This window comes from Macrobrachium rosenbergii, chromosome 21 (assembly GCF_040412425.1).
Source record: "Macrobrachium rosenbergii isolate ZJJX-2024 chromosome 21, ASM4041242v1, whole genome shotgun sequence".
Classification (NCBI taxonomy): Eukaryota; Metazoa; Arthropoda; class Malacostraca; order Decapoda; family Palaemonidae; genus Macrobrachium; species Macrobrachium rosenbergii.
The window spans coordinates 59191489-59213088 of record NC_089761.1 but is presented as its reverse complement, the minus strand read 5'-3'; the positions used below and the strand labels follow the sequence as shown (position 1 = coordinate 59213088).

General features: G+C 43.6%; 1 protein-coding gene across 1 annotated transcript in view; it reads left to right on the top strand.

Moving 5' to 3' along the window:
- LOC136849512 (beta-1,4-galactosyltransferase 4-like) overlaps window positions 1–21600 on the top strand; it is a 227239-nt gene that overhangs the window by 42431 nt on the left and 163208 nt on the right. The window contains exon 2 of the mRNA XM_067122856.1: window positions 5024–5102. Within this exon, the coding sequence (XP_066978957.1) occupies window positions 5032–5102 (71 nt within the window). The 5' untranslated portion in view covers window positions 5024–5031. The remainder of the gene's footprint in view (window positions 1–5023; window positions 5103–21600) is intronic.

Genomic DNA, 21600 nt, shown 5'->3' with positions numbered 1-21600 from the left:
TAATCTCCAACATAACCCAGGAACTGCCTGTAAAGAGGATAGTTATTTGTCAGCACTATCTTCTCTTTAGGACCTGTGGTGACTTCTCAGCTTCTTGTGTAACTTCCTAAGCTTTTCTTGGATAGAACAGCATCTCACCTAAGGGTTATGATAGTGAAAGGTTGGGTGAAAGAAAGATGACTGTTATTTATTTCCCTCTTTCTAGGTTCTTCCACCCAGCAGCCAATGATTGTAGTCTCACTGGTTGGGCAGATGCAGGTTAGTTGCGCAGCAGAGCTTCAGCTGCAGACCTTTTAGATGGTAGATGTGACTCCCGCTATCTCTCTTTTAACACAAGATGTGGGACATATGTGGTAGAGCATATATACTGTATGGGGGTGACATACTGTTTCTGAGCTGGTCTCTCCATCTCATTGAGTAAGGCTACAAAGAAGTCATACTCTGGCTCAGTACCCTTTTACCCATAGCCGCATATGTCAGGATGTAAAGGTGGTCACAAGAGTCTTCTATTCCCTGCTCGCATAAGTGACTAGAAAGCTGACTTTTCTAGTTGGTAGATGAGCTCCAGTTATGATCTTTGACCTAATCTCCCACCTAGAGTGAGTGTCCTTTAAAAAGCAAAGGCTTGTGTTTTTATAGGAAGAAATTGCAAATTTAAGATGATTTGCAGTTTTCCTACCAACAAACCTGAAAGCTCTTATCAAAATCCCATCTACATATGAGCGTGGAGGATCGTTCCACCAGTTTTTACGCCCTTCAAAACGTAAGTTGACGTCCACATCACCGAATGAACGGCCAACGCATTCGAATGAATGGATCATTCTTCCAGACGTTTCCAACATACGTTGTGACCTTCATCGGTCGTTTTCATCATAGTATCAATGTCCATTTCAAAAACGCCCACAACCGAACGAATGAATTAATTTGTTCAATCAGACCCTACGGCGTCATTGCGTGAATTGGTGGTCTTTCACTTGTGTTCAGCCAGAGACTTCAACATTTACAAGTAGGAAGAAATCTGTTTCATTGTTCCCATTCGAACCTTGGCTCTTGATTGTTCCTACACTAATATTAACCGTCGACTCCCTGAGCCAAGGTAGTTAAAGTTCGTCAGCATGGATTTCTACAGATTCCTGTTCGTTTTTTACTACAGGTTGGTCTGGTTTACAGTGGAATTCTGTAGAACCATACCATCCTATGCTTCCAAAACAGGAGTCAGTCAATACAGATTGTGTAAAGTTTTTTCCCTGTGCAATCAGAATTATTTTCTAGCTCTGTAGATTTACAGATCAGGCTTACTGTACTCGTCGTTACAACATCCTCAGTGTCCTCTTCTGCAATACTCTTCTTAGCACAAAAATGAAGCCTAATTCTTGAAGATGAAAAGAGGAGTCCTGGTCTTCGACACGGTCTCCCCATTCCTTCCCATCCTCTCTCAGAGAGGTGAGGGGACTTAGCCTAATGATGAGACAACAACTATTCTCTTGGGATGTTGTACACACTTCCCCTCCAAAGATACTTCGTGCTTCAAAGTATCAACCGAAGGGCATTCACCCATACTTCAAGAGGTTAGGTTTGGTTGGGTACTTAACCTAACTTAACCTAGCCTAACTTAACCTAGCCTAACCAGTTCTAGCCTAACCTTACAAGACTTGCACTTCAATATCCTGGAACATCTTGTCTTATGGCATCAACCAGAAGGTTGATGCCATATATTGCTCTTCAAGAGGCTAGGTTGGGTTAGGTTTGGTTGGGTACTTAACCCAACCTTGCCCATCCTAAACTAAACCTAGCCTAACCTGACCTAATTTGCACCTCAGTAGCCTGGATCTTTTTAGCTCTCCAAGCCTCATGAACAGAGGATAGGCATTCCATAGTGTTGTTACGGAACGGTACCAAGGTAGTTCCTTAGTCAACAAGAGGGGAGTGCTAGTGTCCTATCATCTCCTCGATTGATGGTGCGGGTGCACAGGTTTGCAGTTGCACACTCAGCACAGTGGTCAACCAGACATATTCCAGGCTGACAGATATATGACAGACAAGTTCGGTCACTAGGGTCAGTGTTAGCGACAATTGGTCTTGGCACCTCGACGTTTCGAAGAACTGTTCGATCTAGGGAGACAGTCAGTTAGCCCTTTAATCCCAACACTCCAAAGCTGTTACCATTCGTGGATATAACAGCCATCGACCATGCCACATTGAAAATAACGCTTCTTGTCCGATCAGCTTAGTTAGCAATGATTTGGTCAGGTCAGTACTTGGATAGGTGATCTCCTAGGGCACCGGATTCTGTTGACATCTAGGAGACATGTTTCGCATCCATGATTCAAATCTTGGGCTTACAAATCTGCCTGATTCGTCAGGAGATCAACAGCACCTCCAAACTAACTTCCAGCAACTTGTTTTTGGTTCCTACTCAGTCAAGAAGTGGTGTCTAGGAGCTCCATTTCTTTTGACTTGATGTAGTTACACTCCCTCTGTTAGGAGTGGGAGATGTAAGCAGTAGCTGCTGCTGCTGCAATTACCAGTTGATCCACAGCCTGAGAGGGAGAGAATGTTATGTGGATCTTAAGACAGTTTCAGAAGTCTCAGGGCCCTAATAGGCACTCCTAAGATAGCAACGACACCAAGGTAATGCTATGGTTACACAGTCCTCCTCCAGAGATTTTTCATTCTTTGAAACATTGACCAGGGCGGCAGGTGCCTACGCTTCCTTTCTTGGAACTTAAGCACAGATCTTTTTAGATTTTCAAGAGTCTCAAGATCCAAAGATAGACACTCCTTGGTGTAATAGCAACAACACCACAGTAGTGCCATCATGGTCAACAAAAGGTCCTAGTGTCTTTTCATCTGCTCTATTGCTGTGCAGGTACACAAGTAGACAGAAGAGCATTCAGTACAGTGGCCAACCAGACACATCCAAAGCAAGGTGGATGTAATTACAACAATTCATTTGCTGAAGTCAGGGGATGAGGACAGTTGATCTTGGCACCTTGACTTCCAGAAATTTGTTCAACCTCTGAAGAAGCTTGATCATAGTCCTTCTTTTCTCGACTTACTGAAGTTGACTCTGGTTTGTTCTGTCATCTCTCACCTTTGAATAAAGAAAGACCTCTTTGATATCCATTCACATCTGGAAGCTTGCGCCTTTTGCCATTCTACATGTTTCAAAGGTGATTAGTGAGATGGATCATTCCATTTCTGTGGTCCTGTGGTTTGCTTCCAATGACAGAATGACAGCTATGTTGCCTCTGTAAAGAATAGAATGTCACTCCAATGCCAACGACTTGTTCATTAGCTTCGAGTTGGCCAAGGAATGGTGTCCAAATTGTCATTCCTTTGACTAGTGAGGTGATCAAACAAGTGTACCCCACAACTTCCTGGTGGACATCAGAACATTTCAGGCCAGATCTTTCGAGGCCAGGGCCATCAGTCTGTCCATCGCACTCAGGAAGAACCTGTTGGTCGAGTACTAGAATGGAATGTAATCATGCAGATCACATTCATCTCCTTTTACCATGGGACATTGCCCGTAGGTCCTTGAATCCGAAGATGGATGCTCAACGGGTCATGTAGTTCACCCAGCTTTTGAGGGACAGGTTGCATCTCACCTAAGGTGTATGGCTGCAAGGAGAAAGTGTGTGTGGGACTGGCCTCCTCCCTTTCTCCTGTCTCCTTCCTCTTCCAGTGGGCAGAGGAACAGTGAATGAACCATCACGTGCTGGTACAGGTGATCTAGGTGACTGAGTATCCTTAGGTGACTGAGTATCCTATCTATAATCTAGCTCCATTGGATTAGTAGATGCACATCCTTCCTTCTCTCTAGCAAGGGGAAAGAGGGACTGACTATGAGCAAACCCATTGGTTATTCTTAGCTTTATAGTCTCCGACGCTGTGGGGTTATCCAAACCTTTTCGAATCAAGGATATTACATTCCTTTAACTCAAATTTCCCAAAAGTCTGACGATTGAACATCTCTCTTGTTCTATAGTTCCTCATTGGGAGAGTCGGTAGAGTTGTGGTCTAGCACTCGCTAGGCCCGAGTTCGAGTCTCCAGCCGGCTAATGAAGAATTAGAGGAATTTATTTCTGGTGATAGAAATTCATTTCTCGCTATAATGTGGTTCGGATTCCACAAAAAGCTGTAGGTCCCGTTGCTAAGTAACCAGTTGGTTCTTAGCCAAGTAAAATAAGTCTAATCCTTCGGGCCAGCCCTAGGAGAGCTGTTAATCAGCTCAGTGGTCTGGTGAAACTAAACTATACTTTTCTCTTGTTCAATAGATCAGAGGTTTGGTCTCCTTCCTTTGCTCTTTCATGACCAGGAAGAGAGTACCCAAGTGAGCCAAACTACCAGTCAGTTCAGAGATTTACTCAGAATCCTCCCTCCTAAAGTAATTCTCCCATATGTAAAGACCGAGGTTTTGTATTTGTATAGGAAAAAATGACAAATTTTTAAAGTAATTTGTATTTTCCTAACATACAAACCTGAGGTCTTTACATAAACGGCCCACCCCTTACCACCCCCTCATTCTTTTACCTGGGCCAAGATGTAAACTGCGTAGAATTCAATGGGCACCGACTTGGTGGGCAGTGCTTCCGCCCCTACCATTGGTAGCTATTACCATAACCACCTTGCAAAAGTTTAACGGTCGGTTTTCTAGCTCGCTGAAAGTTAATCCCATATGTAAAGACCTCAGGTTTGTTTGTTAGGAAAAATACAAATTACTTTAAAGATTTATGATACTGTTTAAACTTGCTTTGTTAATTTTATTATTTTTATAAATTGTTCTCTTTCTCCAGTTTTCTAACTTGGAATGCAAGCACAGTTGTTAACTAATTTATAATAAGTATTCTTCTGCTAGAAGAATGTAGGCTCATCTCATCTGATCCTAGATAAAGTAGAGTAACGCGTTTTAATGCTATTTCAGTCATTATTTCATTTATAGCAATTTTTTCTTACATAGCCAGTAATATGTTGTGATCAATAATCATATACTGTATTAATATTTTTATATTTTTTTCAGAACGTTATATGATGGCCAGTAAAGAGAAAATTCAAAACTATGAACACTTTTTGAATAATGTTTTGAGGCAGGATTTAAAGTAAGTATTTCAGTGCATTATGCTGTAATTATACAGTGTTGTTGCAGTGGCACCTCAGTTTACTGGACAGTTTGGTGGTCTGTCCTCCCAATAAGTAATGTACAGTAATCTGTTAAGTAACAAGGATTTACATGTTGTTAATATGATACCATGGACCCAACTTGTTTAGATTATAAGTTATAGCAGTTCCATAATACAGGAAACCCCCTATATTCGCGGGGGATGCGTACCGCACCCCCCACGAATAGCTAAAATCCACGAATACTTAAAACCCCTCTAAAAACATGTAGAACTGCTTATTTTGATAGTTTAAACACAAAAACAACTCTAAAAATTCTTATACCTTTGTATTTTAATAGTTTTATCACAAAAAGTGCATTTAGTCATGAAAATGATATGAAAATACAGTAATTAGTGAATATTTCTCAGTGAAAAATACTGCAAATGGGTGAATTTTCTGCGAATAACCCCAGTTATCGGTGGGGTTCCGTTCCAGACGGCGTGACGACAACTGAAAATCGCTGCTAACCGAAAATCAGCAATAATAGCACTGATACCTGGTTAACGGCGCCGATAACCGGTGATCAGCGCCACCGATAAGAGGCGATCAGCGCTGATAACCGGTTATCAGCGCAGATAACCGGTTATCAACGACGAAAATCTGGTTATCGTCGTCGCTAGACAAGCACCGTAAAACCGGATCGCCAGTAACCGAGGCTGCCGATAACCGGGGACTGCCTGTATGTTCCACAGAGAAATCCGCGAATATTGAGACCTCAAATACAGGGGTTTTACTGTAATTGCACAAGACCAAGTGCAAGCAAGACATGATAACCATACCTTAGCATTTTCCTTCTCTAGTTTAACTATAAATACCCCATATAATTAATGAAAATGTTGCCGAAAGGCACAGGAGATGGGTCTTCCATGAATTCTTTTTAACAATTCTGATTCAGATTAACAGCGCATGCATTAAATCTCTTGCAGTGAACACAGTGCTTTAGAACCTTTTTCACCACTGAAAATTTTCTAGGAATGAAGTAGTGTCTTCTGAGTTCAGATAGGACAGCATAGTACCCAGAATGAGCTGATTCATATTGGATATCAAGTACTATATAGTTAATTTTGTTAAATAACTGTCTCGTAGACAAAAGAACAGGACTTTTTTCTCATTCTCAGATTTGCTGATTTACATCATTACAAATAAATTCAGCAGAGAAACAACACCTGGTATATCCTTTACTTGAGAAAAACGTTTAGGAAAATACTCTAAAACATCGCAAAGTGATTCTGTTGATCAATCAAAATCAAATACCTAAGAGCAGAAGATAAGAAATTCATGTCTTCTGGTATATTAATTTGCTTTCCTACTTTACTTTTGCATTTGTATGCACATTATATACATCAATGGTACAGCAATGTAAGTCTTCAAGTCTGAAAATTTAGAAATATTTGCCAAGTAATCTCTTTTAAATAAGGGAATATTAGATATATTCAGGTAATTTCCAGTATGATAACCTGCTTGAGGAACAGTGAACTGCATATCCTGGGTCCTAATAATACTCAGGTCTGGGCATGAGAGAAAACAAGACCTCATTAATAATCTTTTTGAAGTGCAGCTGGTCACCGTATCAGCTGGATTCTCTTTGCCACTAATAAACCCAAACTGAACAGGAAAGGTTTCACAAAGCATGGGTACAAAAGTAGAACATTTATTAATTTTCTTAAGATGGAGGGAAGAAGCTACAGTGCCTGCAATATACCTTTGTGCTTTGGGCGCAGTTGCCAGCCTAACGTCGAACCATGCAAAAATAATAAAAAAAAGTATTAATACTAGAACGATGACATTTATGTGCAACACTCACCTATTAAAGGGATTTTGACAAAGGAAAAATCTATTTCTGGGGGAAGACCTGTGTCACCCGGTGAAATATCCTTTTAGCACATATTTCTAGGTATAAGTATTGCTAAATATACCAGAGAAAAAGCTAAACACAATGCCAGGGTTACGACCCCCGGATCGAACGCCATTATATGGTGTCGGTATACACAAAGGGTGAGTGGTGCCACTGCCACAGGCCTCCGCCCTATAGAGCTCTCCAATCTCAAAACCCCGAAAAGTGAGGAGCCGTTACATACCTCACCCTCTTCTCCCAGCCAACCACCACCTCAGCCGCCATTTTGTAAACATCCCAAGTTAGCACGCCCCAAGCTTGGTATGCCACTCAGGGGGGGAAAGGAAATACAAGGATGGGTCACCGGGTGACATAGGTCTTCCTCCAGAAATAGATTTTTCCTTTGTCAAAATCCCTTTTCTGGGCTCGACCTGTGTCACCCGGTGAAATTATAACAGAGAATCAGCCATACAAAAGCTTGGTGGAGCCCTCTAAGAGTTACCTTACTGGAGCTAAATAAAACTATAAGAAAATTACTGTGTTTTAATAACCCAAAGCATTAATAATAAAACATGATTAACAATATAGGGCACACAGACAAAATTAATTACACCAAGACACTTAAGGCTAACAAAAAAGGGGTACAACAAAATATGCAAAACGGTCAAGAGTCAGGCTGTGAAGCAGGCCTGACCTAAAGGTAGAAGGCATGGCGAGTAAACGAGGCAGGCAGGCGAGATAGGAATAAAGGACAGGATAAACTAAGGTTACATAAGCTAGTCTAGGGCAGGAGGAACAACACTTCCTGCAGCCACTGTGGAGTATTTAAGAGCCTCTAGAGATTTAAGATAGTGGCGTTTGAACACTGTTGGTGATTTCCAGCCCGTATACTTTTAAGGTCATCAAATTTCATATTATGGAAATAATTAGTGGAGGTGGCCACTGCTCGAATATCAGGTACCCTAGGTACTGAATCCGGGTTTGCTTGCTTTATGAAATACAGTATTTGCTGCCTGATGGCCTTTAAAGAAATGGTTCCTCCATTTTCTCTAACAAAAAGAGGGCCAGCCATTATATTAGAAGTTCTATTTAAATAAGCTTTTAAAGTGTTAACTGGGCATAAGGACAGATCCTGTGGAAGGGGATAACCTTCCAAGGGGACCACCTATTTTGTGGATCTTCATTATTAGGTAGAAACTTGAGATCCAGAGACAACAGAACTTCTCCTGGCAGGAGGAAATCAACATGGTTCGGTTCTCTAGAGAGAGCAGACAGTTCAGAAATTCTGGCACTTGAGGCTAGGCTAATTAAAAATAACGTTTTCCTTAACAGACTCGAGTATGAACACAGTTCATTATCAGTGTCTGATGCTAATTTAAATCGTCATTTAAGAACCAGGAAACCGTGTGGGGACGGGTTGCTGGTCTAAGACGAGCGCATGCTTTAGGAATTGACGAAAAATATGAGTCTGTAAGGTTAATATTGAAGCCATGTAAAAATATTTTTCGTAAAGCAGATTTTGCTGTAGTAATAGTACTAGAGGCCAGTCCTTTCTCAAATAATGATCTGAAGAAAGAGATTGCAAGGTTAAGTGGTCATTTCCTGAGCTTCAGATTCCCTCAGAAATAATGCTAACTTTTTAACTGCTGAGTCATATTGTCTGAGAGTAGATTCCCTCTTGTCTGATTCTATGAACAGTGTATTAATAGGATCAATGTTAGCGTCTTTCTGAGCTGCAAACTTCATGAAGTCCATAAAGCTAGGGCATTCAGAATTCTTGAGGAAGCTGACACAGTCCGAGTTTGTACTATTTGTGTCAACCTTGGACTGGGGATTTGTATGCGCCAGAGTTTCAACTCTAGAAGAAGAGGAAACCAATTGCTCTTCGGCCAGTTGGGTGCCACAAGTGCTACTTGACCTTTGAATGATCTGAGTTTGTGTAAAACTTTCATCAATAGGTTTATTGGTGGAAACAGATCGATCCTTTGCCACCTGTTCCAGTCGATTGACATTGCATCCGTGGAATGAGCTAGAGCGTCTAGATTAGGAGCAACGTAACACGGAAGCTTGTGGTTGCTCTCTGTGGCAAACAGGTCCACGTGGAGACCCGGTACCTGAAGACAGATCCACTTGAATGATGCCTTGTCCAAGGACCATTCCGACTCCAGCGGAGTTGTCCTGGATAGTGAATCTGCAATGACATTCTGAACACCTGCCAGATGGGTAGCTGACAGGTGCCAAAGATGTTTCCTTGCCAGAGAAAAAATTGCTATAGAGGATGAATAAATTTGTTTGTATCTAGCATTTCCCAACGTTTTGTGAGAGAGAGAGAGAGAGAGAGAGAGAGAGAAGAAAATGTAATTGTCGTTGTGAGTGGTTCGGTTGTTGGAGTTCGTTTACGGCGCTGTCTGTCGGGAGTTTTTCAGTTTTGGGGAAGTCTTGAGTAGTTGAGGTCCAACCTTGAAAGTGAACGGGCAGTTCGTCTGGTTTTTTTGTTCTGGTTTTTTTATTCTGGATACCGGTACCAACATTGATGGTGCATGTGTCTCTTCCTTTTTGTTCGTTGTTGGTGGAGGGTCTGTTCTCCGTTTTGTTTTGTGGTTTTGTGTGCTGTTATTGGCGACCGTGGACCTTTTCTCCATCTCCAGCAACCGAAGATCAGGGTGAGTGTTGTTGTTTGTGGGTTTGAATTCCGCCACATTAATATTTGGCGCCCAACGTGGGCTGTTGTATAATTGCTATTAGGATTGTTTGTGGTGGCTAGAGTGAGAGTAAGAGGTCAGGATGAGTGAGATAGAGAAACTGAGAGAGGAACTCCGGGTGGCTAGGGAACTCCAGGGTAGGCTGGAGGAGGAGGAAATGGGAGGCTGAGGAGTGAGAATTTGGAGTTGAGGAGTCAGTTGGAGGAGATGGGGGGAATGCTAAGGGTGCAAAGAAGAAATGAAAGGGGAGATGAAAGAGTCAGGAGAATGAATGGAAGACAGGATGGTAGAGAGGATGGATAAAAGTTGGAGGAAATGATGAAAAGTGTGGAAGAAATGGTGAAAGGTATGTTCAAGGGTGTTTTTGGAGAAGGGGCTGTTGGAGGCAGGTCCTCTGGAACGTGTGAAGGGGCAAGAGAGAAAGAAAAGGAGGAAGAAGTGAATGGGCGTGAGTGATGAAAGTGATGTGGAAATAGGAAGTAAGAAACGAGAGAATGAAAGGCAGGGTAAGGAAAAGGGAATGAAAAGCAAGGGAAGGAACAGAGGAAAGTAAGGATAAGTCAGGGGGAAGAAAAAGGGAAGAAGGAAAGGGAAAGGAAACTGGTAAGAAGGGTAAGGAAGTGGGAAAGGCAGGAAAGAAGGGGAGAGGGTGAAGGCAGTAGTGATAGTGAGGTGGATGGAGGTGAGTGGATAAAAGTGGATAAAAGAGGGAAGAAGAGTGTAATGAGTAAGATGAATGTAAGTGCAAGTGGACTCTTTGTATTCGGAAGAGGGTATGAAAGGACAGAGTGAAAGTAGCGAAAGTGAGTGAAAGTGAGAAAAAGAAGTGAGAAAGGCTATGTATGTGAGGAAGGTACTCTGTGAAAGGTATAATGAGTATGGAAGTAGGGATGTGCATGATTTCTTTAGGGAGTATGAAAGGTTTTGTCAGGATAAGTATGGGGAAAGTAAGAGAGTGTGGGCACGAGAATTAGGAGAATATTTGACTGGGTTTTTGCTTGATATGTATAGGGTTATTATGAGTGTGGGAGATGTTGAGTATGACAAGGTGAAAGCTAGACTAGTTGAGCAAGCGGGGCGTATGAAAGCATGTTAAGTATAAGAGGAAGAATGAATTTGATGAGGCAAGAATGAAAGCTGAAAACTTGTCACTATATGCTTGAAGGCTGGAGACGTTGGCAAGGAAGAAGTTTGGGGATGATGGGATAGATGAATGTAAGGAGTTAGTCATTGTTAGGGACAGTGCCAGATGGAGTTAGAGAATTTGTGAACTTGAAGCGGAAGGAGAAGAAAAGATGGGCCGAATGAAAGGTTGACTTGGGGAGAAATTTTGAAATTGTAGAAGATTATGAGCTTGACAGGGTTATAAAGAAAAAAAAGTGTAAGTGTAAGGGCTGGGGTAGATGAGAGAGTGCCAGAGTTTGGAAGCTTTAGGGATGCAGTGTTGGGGGCCCAATGAGAATGGCCGATAGTGTAATAGATAGGAGTGTAAGAGCAAGTAATGTGGAGGTGCCAGTGAGGATGAATGGTGGGTTTGTAAAGGGAACAACGAGTTGGACGGGTTAGGGATAGTAGTGTACAGAGGGAAGGTCGGTGAGTGGAAGTCGGCAAGTGTTTTAGATGTGGAAAGGAAGGACATACAAAGAATGAGTGTAGGTGGGCTTTAGGAGCGTGTTTCAGGTGTGGGCAATCGGGACATTTGGTAAGGAGTGTCGAAAGATAGGGGTTAAATGCTACAGGTGCGGACAGGTGGGTCATATTGCTAATGGTTGTAGGGGTACCCAAGTGAATGTAATATGTGGCAACTGTGGTAAGAATGGGCATTATGCGAGAATGTGTTCAGAACCGAGGCGAAGTGTGTCGAATGTGGAATGGAAGGGCATATATCAAGTGTATGTAGACGAAAGAATTGACTGTGACAGTTTCGGGAAACTGAGTGTGAAGGGGTTCAAATGGGTGGGTCCTCCAGGATGCAAGCGGTGCATGTGATGCATGTATGAGGGGTTGTTGCATGAGGATCAGCAATTTGTTTTGATAGAGTATGGTAGGAAAACGTAAGAAAGGGAAGAAACGTAAGTGAGCGGAAATGGTCGTAAGTTGTGTGATAGGGGTGTGAGTGCCAAAGTGGAAATGAGTGATAAAGCATGTAATACGGATGAATGGGATGGTATGGATAGAACGTATAGCATATGCGGGTTTGATATAACTGAGTTGACTGAACGTGTAGGGGTTAGTGAGCGGTTGGAGGTGAGCGAAAGTGTAAGAGTAAGAGCGTAGCAGTAATATACTGAGTGATTGAAAGCATGAATGAATCGTTGCAAGAATTGGAAAGGTCAATGAGCGAATGGGATGGGTTAGTTGAAGAATGGGGGAGGTATTTGGGAACGAGTTAGAGGTATAGATGAGATTGTGGATGAAATTGAGAGTGGTAATAGTGAAGAAGATAGCGTGAATCTAAGAGAGAATGGAGGAGAAGATGTGAATTTGAATGTTGCTGGAAGAGAAATGATTCTGAGAGAATGATTACGTGCTACTCTAGAGGACCTGCTAGTGAGCATCCGTGGGTGTTGCGTAAAACTTTGAATGCAGTGTGAAAGGTGTTGGTTGGGAAATGCTAAAAGGGGAGAATTATAGAGGATGAATAAATTTGTTTGTATCTAGCATTTCCCAACGTTTTTGACAGAGAGAGAGAGAGAGTGTAATTGTCGTTGTGAGTGGTTCGGTTGTTGGAGTTCGTTTACAGCGCTGTCTGTCTGCCTGTCGGGAGTTTTTCGGTTTTGGGGAAGTCTTGAGTAGTTGAGGTCCAACCTTGAAAGTGAACGGGCAGTTCATCTGGTTTTTGTTCTGGTTTTTGTTCTGGATACAAATACCAACATTGATGGTGCATGTGTCTCTTCCTTTTTGTTCGTTGTTGGTGGAGGTCTGTTCTCTGTTTTGTTTTGTGGTTTTGTGTGCTGTGATTGGTGACCGTGGACCTTTTCTCCATCTCCAGCAACCGAAGATCAGGGTGAGTGTTGTTGTTTGTGGGTTTGAATTCCGCCACATTGCGATCATTACCTGATTGATATGGCTCGACTTGGAGCCCCCTCTGTTTATGCAATGTACAACTACTGCACTGTCCAGTACCAGTCTGATATGGATCTGTCTGGTTGGACGTAGTTTCTTTAGTGTTAGAAATACTGCCGTTGCCTCTAGAATGTTGATATGGAACTGGCGGAACACAGTCAACCATGTTCCTTGAACTTTCTTGTGTTGGGAGTATCCTCCCTATCCGCTTAGGGAAGCATCCATATGGATCACTAATGATGGAGGGGGAAATTGGAGAGGCACTGACCTTGACAAACTCTTGACTGTTGACCATGGTTGAAACCTCTTCCTCAACACCGGCGGAATTAGAGACATTTTGTCTCAATATCTGCTGTTGGCTCGTCTCCGCCATACTCTGTTTATATCCTTCAGTTTGGCTTTCAGCAGCAAATCTGTTACTGGCGCGAACTGAAGAGAACCCAGGACTCTTTCCTGGAGTGCGACGAGAGCTTTTTGTTTTGAGGAACTGCCTGGTAGCTTTGGCTATTTCCCTCCTTTTGGCTGGCGGAAGTTACAGTTTGTGTGTCCAGATCCCATTGGATTCCTAACCACTGAAACTGAGCCTCTGGAACTAGGGCGGGATTTCTTCCTGTTTATTTGAAAACCTAAGGATTCCAGGAAGCTGATCACTATGGATGTTGCTTTCCGACATTCCCTGGCGTTGGATGCCCAAATTATCCAATCGTCCAGGTATCAAAGGCTAACATAATTCCTTGGGCCCGTAGTTGTTGGACTACTGTTTCTGCCAGTTTGGTGAAAATTCGTGAAAATTCTGGGCTATGTTGAGCCCGAATGGCATGACTCTGAACAGTATGCTTGTTTCCTTAGTCTGAATCCTAGGTAAGGAGAGAGTTTCTCGCTTAATCAGGACGTGATAATATGCGTCTGAAAGATCTATAGAGGTGGTGAGCGGCCCCACGGGGAAGTAGGGTCCGCACCTGCGAGATTGTAAGCATGCGAAACTTGTCGCATTGAATGTATAAGTTGAGACGAGACAAGTCTAGAATTACTCTTTGCTGGAATGAGTCTTTCTTTGGGACACTGAACAGGCGGCCTTGAAATTTCAAGTGTCTCACTTTCTTTATTGCCTTCTTTTGAAGAAGGTCTTTTACAAAGTCAGTAAGTCTTTGGATGGAGGTTGATGGAACCTGACTGGCGGAGGAGGCCCTCTGCTCCAGCTCCATCCCAGACCTTTTGAAACTATGCTGTGGGCCCACGGACTGAAGGTCCAATGGTCCCGGAAGAGATGTAACCTCCCGCCTACCTGAGGAGACTCATTGATTGGAAGAGGCCTTACTTCCTCTGCCTCCTCGGCCTCCTCTTCCACGGGAGAGAGGTCTGGATGCAGCCCTACCTCTGTAGGCGGCTCTGGCTCTACTCCCCTCGCATGCCTGTTGTAGCCTCGAACGCCCCTTGGCTTTCAAGCGGCGTTGAAGGCTGGGGGCGCTACTGAAGGCTGGTGGAGCAGAGGCTTGCTGAGCCGACTGCATCAGTACGAACTACTGCTGAGGCTGAGCTTTGGAAGTAGAAGGCTGTCCGATCTGAGAGACTGGTACAGCTTGAAGCACAGTTTGAGCCTGGGGTTTCCTATATCTCCTGAACCTCTTCCTTTCCCTGGGTTGAGGTCCAGAGGTCTCGGCGGACTTCCTTTTAAAAGGGAGACCCCAGCGGGAGCGAAGACTTTGATTTGCTCTGGTTGTGCCTCCGCTAGAACATTATTTTTTACCTCATCCTCAGGGAAGATGTTAGGTCCCCAGACAGAACTCTTCATGAGTCTATTGGGCTCATGTCTGATAGTGGCGTCTGCGAAGACATGCTTCCGGCAGTTTTGTCTCGCCACCACAAAGTCATAAAGGTCTGATTGGAATGATGCTAATAATGATTTCGTCAGGACCTGGAACATAGGTTCGTCAGGGTAAGTTAACGCTGTTACCTCTGCGATGGTGATGAAATGCAGGGAGCGACTCAACCTGCACCAGCCTCAAACTCAGAAGGGCCTCCGGAATCTTGGGAAGCTGTTCACTGAACAAGGTGGAGGCACACTCGGGTCGAGTTTACCCACTGTGAACGTGGCCGAGCTTCCGACCAATATTCGAATCCGCGGGGGAAAAGAAGGGAGGTGGGATCTGTCTCCGGAGTTGAGGCAGTGGTTTGCCATCTATTCCCGCCTGAATAGTCAATTCTGCGATCTTAGTTGTGCAGGGGTAGGGATGGAGTCACCTACCGAGAACATCGTAAAACTCCCTTTAAAGGGAGTAAGTTTTGTATTTCGCACTCCCAGTCAGTGAGAGCGCGCATCAGGGCGGATTGGGCTTGGTCCCTGGGAAAGATCGTTTCCTTCGGGACCTTGTCAGATCTAATCCAGGCTTCCTCTGTTAGCCTGGCATAGCCTGGGTAGGGAGGTACCAGGTTGGGTGGAAAGAACTCCAGTTCTTCCAGGCGCCGAGTGCCCAAACCCTTGATGGTCAGGGTATCATTATGCAGGGGCGTGTAGAGCCAGCACGGGTTCCCCTTATCAAGGGGGCAGTCTGGAGGCATCCGGAACAACATGGGAGTGCTGTACTGCTCCAGATTGGATAAATCCGGAGAGCAAGCTTTCCTGGGCCTCCATCCTTTGTGCCAATGACAGCACTGACTGACCAGAGGTCTCCAAGCTTGAAGCAAGCTGAGAAGAAAGGTCTTTCATCCTAGCTTCAACCCTGGAGTCTAACTTCTGCATCAGAAGTTCGGCGAAGGCCTCAGGGTCAAAAGTTAGGCTGTGGAGGTTTAGCCTTAGACACCTGGATCTCGACCCTTTGGGCGGGGAGTAGCCTTACTTGAGGACGCCACTGATTTAAGAGCCAGTGACGACCTTGAGGGAGCTGTCGGATTAGACCTTTGAGGTCTAGAGGACTTTGGTAAGTCCTTCTTTTTTAAGGATTTCACCTTGGTGATAACAGACCTAGATCTGTCCCCAAGGATAGCTGGTTTGGTAAACCCCTGAAAGAAGGAGAACTAAAGAGAGGAACTACCAAGACCCTCTCCCCTGCCTCACTTACCACCTTACCTTCTACCTGATGGTCCAAATCCACGCTCATCGGCCCGAGGTGGATGTTGATGGCCGCTACCTCTTCCGCCACCTCTCCGCACAGGTTGTCTTCTTGGGAGGGTTGCGTCTCTTGCCGGATCCTCTCGATGATTGGGGCGGCCAATTCCGCCGGCATTGCAGCGGAGATCCAGGCCCCAGGGTAGAGGAGATTACAAATCTCCTCCGACAGGACATAAGGATTGCCAGATGCAACGTTCCTCCCAAATCCGTCGACCCAGATCTTCAGGGTCGACAGTGAAGAGTCACGGATGATTTGGTCAGACTGTAAGAAAGAGCAGGACTTACTGAGAATATTCTCCAATTTCCCGTATATGTCTATATAAGTCATTAAAGTCAGAAAGAGACTAAAGGTTAGCGGTCTCTTCAAACTTACTGACTCATCCACCACTAACTCGTACAGAGCGTAGCAGACTTCACAGCCGTCTGGGTGCCAAACGACCAGGTCCCCAACGTGGACCGAGCAGCTGGAGTGCGATCTGCACACCTCGTGTCCACAGGGCTGTTGGAGAATCGCTGTGCACCCTGGCTCCTGACAACGTACCATCTGTAAGTGGAATGGCGGTACATGAGTAACGTCAAGGCAAGGCCCGCGGAGTTAGGTCCGCGGTAATAGGCTACCTTAACACAGATTTATGGGTGATGAAACATGCGTGTCATCAGGCAAAATCCGCGGAAATTGAATCGGTGGTACAGTACAGACTAATAAACATAGGTTATGCTACAGAATGGCTAACTATTAATTATGTTAAAAATAAGTACTCTAAGATACCGTCGCTATGGTACTCCGCCGTGATTTGCCACTGAAATCTCGTTATGTCACATATTATGGAAACGGCGTAATGTGGCGGAAAGGAGTGTTCGCATATGGCCCATCTCTCAATCGCCCAGGGCGGAAACCACATAGTGGAAAACGCCAAATAAACCGAAAACCATACCCACCAGAGTGGTAACATGGACGATAACAACGAAAGATCCGACTAACCTGGCGGAGACTAAACATAGCGTAACTCATGATTGCATCCCTGGGACAGTGTTCGACGCTCCAGCTATAACTGTGGAAAGCAAGCAAACGAAACACCGCCCAATAAGGGAAAGGTAGCAGAGTGGCGGAAGCCCGGCGAACGGCGACCAGTCGGGTGGGTAGCACCCTCTGGAACCGAATGAAACCTCCCCACGGGGTGCCGAGCATAGCGATCGGTTTCCCTCTGTTAGGAAGACGCATGCCCAGGTCACTCGCCAAAACTAACTGATCAGGTAAAGAAGGACTAGGCTATAGACACACGAAATAACCTGTGCAACCTCGATCCCAGCCTACCTTCCAAAACCAAAACTTTTGGCTTGGTCAGGAAGGCCAGAATGACCGCTACAGATGAGGGTGGGGGGGAAAGAACCTCGCATAACCTGGCCACACCCTCCAAAACCGACAGCCTGGTCAGGTGGTAGACTATGAATAGAGGAGACCCTTCCCTATTCTAACCTCACCCTCCAAAACCTAACGGCCTGGTCAGGTGGGCTGGGGTGAAGAGCAACTCTCTCACTAGCCTAACCTCACCCTCCAAAACCTAACGGCCTGGTCAGGTGGGCTAAGGGGAAGAGCAACTCCCTCACTAGTCTAACCTCACCTTCCAAAACCTAACGGCCTGGTCAGGTGGGCCAAGAGAACGAACGAGGAACTCCCACACAAACCTAACATCTCCCTCCAAAACCTCAAAACGGCCTGGTCAGGTGAGCTAGGTAGCCTGAGCATCGTGTAAAAGCGCCTAACCTGTCTAGCCTAACCCTTCAAAACCGAATTACGGTTCGGTCGAGTAGGCTAGGCTAGAATATACCTAATTGAATAAAACTACCTGACATCAAGAATACTAACATAAAAACGTTAACCATTCGATGTGAGAAGTTTAAAAAACATATATACTTATAAATACATAAATGACTCAGCGTCAGAGGTCCAACAACATCCGTTATACGAGAAGCGGTTGTACCCAAAATGGCCACCTCTGACGCCGAATCGTACACAAAAACTAATCCAAGAATAGACATGTCATCCATCCTTGTACACATCAGTTACGATCATGAAAATAATAATACCACCATCGAGAAGGCACCAATTCGCTGGTGGAGGAAGGAAACCAGAGAAAAGGGAGAAAACTATGATCAGAAAAAAGGGAGGGGTGTACCTCCATCCCTAGCCTAGATCAGTCATGATACGAGCTCCCTAACCTCCTACCAGCGAAATGGTAATTTCTCCAAATAAGGCTCCAAACGGAATGGAGCTTGGATAAAAACTAGCAGAAACATTCTGCTAATAAAATGCGAAGACTGAGGGTCAAGCATGACAGAGGCAGTCACAGCCCATGGCCCGGCGCGTGGAACTATTTACCTTGGTAAACAATATACAAACAGTCAAAAATAATGCCTCTGTAATAAAAAACCAAAAGGAAATGGTACTCAACTTAGATGGTGGAAACTCCTGATGGGATGACATGATGAAAATGCAGAAAAAACCAAAAAACAACACCAAGGAAAAACACGGTGTATCTAGGAAGGCGTGCTAAATTGGAATGAAGATGGCGGCCGGGGTGGTGGTTGGCTAGGTACGGGGGATGAGGTTTTGGAACGGCTCCTCCCTTTTCGGGGTTTTGAGATTGGAGAAATCTATAGGACGAAGATCTGTGGTAGTGGCAACCACTCACCCCTTGTGTATACCGACACCATCTAGTGGTGTTCGATCCAGGGGTCGTAACCCTGGCATTATGGTTAGCTTTTTCTCTGGTATATTTAGCAATATTTATACCTAGAAATCAGTGCTAATGGACTATTTCACTGGGTGACACAGGTCGAGCCCAGAAAAATGAACAAGTTAATAAACAAATAAAAATGTAAGTAAATTATAAAAATTCAAGGTTATATATGCAGGGTTAACCCTTGCTCATAGAATGACTGCCCCCATGCAAACGAAGTGCAAATGTCTGCCCATATAATATACTTATCTCTCATTCATTATAGGTTGCCACAAGAGAGACCTGCTACAAGGATTGCAGTCGCTTACATAAGCGGTGGTCATCTTGGACCCTGCCCCCTCGACATGGGACCACCTTGACGTGGTGAGGGGGCTGTTGAACCCCAGGAATTTTTTCCTGGATTTGAGTCCAACAGTCTAATATATTATTATATATTTCTATGGACTAATTTAGTCCAGTTTTCCACTTTTGCCAAAATTTATTGGACCTGATAAATAGGAAAAGATATCATAGCTGGGATTAGGTTTATATCCAAAGCTAGATAGTGGCAACTGTGGTAGGAACAGCAGCTACCTGATAATGTTTGGACCTGGAAGTTATCAGAGTGATAGCTCAAAGGCGGAACTATTCTTCAGGGCTGGATCACAGATTCCAGGGGATCCTGGTTCTGGGAATAGGACTCTCAGCATTCTATCCGGTTTGTGCATAACATGATTAGGGTGGGGGTGATTGTATTCTTGTAACACTCTCAGCCCTAGCAAGCAGGTTTGGCTTATACTTGGGCCACTCTAATCATGTTTTGCCAGCCCCTGTGGGGTTGGGTAGGGATGCGGACGTCTGGGAGTCAGTTCTCACTTGTGCCATTGGTGGAAGAACAAACTCAGTGAAAGGCTAATGATATATTTTTAAGGTTTTCAGGTTTAATTTTTAATTTTTTTTTTCTCTCTCTTTTTTTTTTACCAATCCCTTATGACCAGTGACTACCAATCCCTTATGACTAGTGAGTCTAAGGATTCAAGTACCCCTGGGCTCTTTGATGATGGTTTGGCACAGATGACGACCTCTAACAAGGCCTCGAGACGAATGACAACTTTTTCATGAACCTGACCATAGACGTGGAATGCTTCAGTGTGGTGGTACCTCTCAGGGTAGTCACCACAAATTGAAAACTCGCCAATATGGGAACACAGTGGATAATTTGAAAGTATTACATGTAGAGCACATTCCCTTGGAATGTGACTGTGAAACACTCTCTTAATTGTTTGCTAGTTATGGTAAAATAATAGAGTTAAGAATGAACTTTGACGAAAATGAAGGAAAATGGGGAGCATGGGTAACTTTTTAAAAACATGAAGCTGCACTTGAAGCCAGCAGCAATATTAATAATATCAAAATACTGTATTTAATCAACTGTCTAAGGAGCACTGTCTGACAAGACCCCTAAAAACATGAATGTATATAGATCATCTCAGTGGATACAAGTGGCTTAGCCAAATTTGGAGGACAATGCCACTCTTTAAAGAACTCCCAAACCTCCAATGTGGTTGGTAGTATCGCTAGGGAGGAAAATTACAATCACTATAAATTTAGCAGATACATCCAAAAAAATGTTGGTTGTATTGATATGGGTAACGTCTCAAGGTTTGGTAAAGGCAGTGCCCTTATTCACACCAAACCAAAGACCTAATCATATATGCTGACATTAAAGAAGTTCGAAAAGGTGACATGATAAAAGAAATTAGACCACACATGAATTTCGGTTATCAAAGTGGAGTAGTTTTTAATAGAGACCTTTGTGAATTGATGGAAAGTGAAATATTAGAAATTAGTCCACCCTGTGTATGGAAAGTAAGAAAAATTACAAAGATAAATATGGTAATTTTAACTTTTGAGGTCTCCAACGTACCATCTTAAGTCAATTTTGGAAATGAAAGGGTCAGCGTTAAACCATTTTTATCAAAACCTTTGCAGTGCTATAACTGTTTTCAATTCAGTCATCCATCCAGATTCTGCAAAAACAATAAAATTTGTAATAATTACTGTGCCCTTTAACGTGGTCCTTGTTCAAAACAACCAAAGTGTATCAATTGTGAACTGGATCATACCCCCGTCCAACAAAAGTTGCAGCCATTATAGATATGAAGAGGCAGCTTTATGTAAAGCCAATGCTGAACATATAAGCATTAGTTACGCAAAAGAATTACCGTATAAGACGCACTTTTTTAGTTAAAAAAAATGGCCTAATAAATCCCCCTGCGTCCTATGTACATAATGTAGGCTCAAAATTTAAGAATTTTGGCTGAAATTATGCATGAAACGTCACGTAGATGTTGTAGCCTAGCCTAACATTCGGTGTTATCCTAACAACCTATTAAAAACCAAAGTTTATTATAATTATTTATCATTATCACACTTACCATCACCGCAATTACTAATGCTAGTATTATAATCATTATCTACGTTGTTATTATCGATATTTTCATAAAAATTTTTAATATCATTATCGTCGTCTGCAGCGCATCGCCGCATTCCACATTTACAGACTTACAGTACGTGTGCTGCCACCTATTGAATAATCGCCTAAAACTTGTTATTCAATAAATTGTGATTATCTCGAGCGCTTTACGGATAACAAGGCTTCGTTCAGTTGGTAGTGGGCAATTCCTGCTAACATTCTCTTTACGCATAACAACAAGGCTGCGATCAATTGGTGGCTGACAATTCCTGCTACCATTGTCTTTAGGCATAATAACAAGGCTTCGTTGAGTTTATACTTCGTAACTCTTGCTAGCATTCTCTTTTAAGAATAAGTTGCTTACGAGACTCGAGCCGTTACATAGGAAACATTTTTATTTATTGGATTTTACCCCAGCAAATATGGATACAAGAAGCAAGAGGCAACGTTACACTGTTCGCTACAAACTTCAGCTGCAGTGATGGAACGTAGTAAATTCCAGAGCTTGATTGCATACTTTTATAATATAT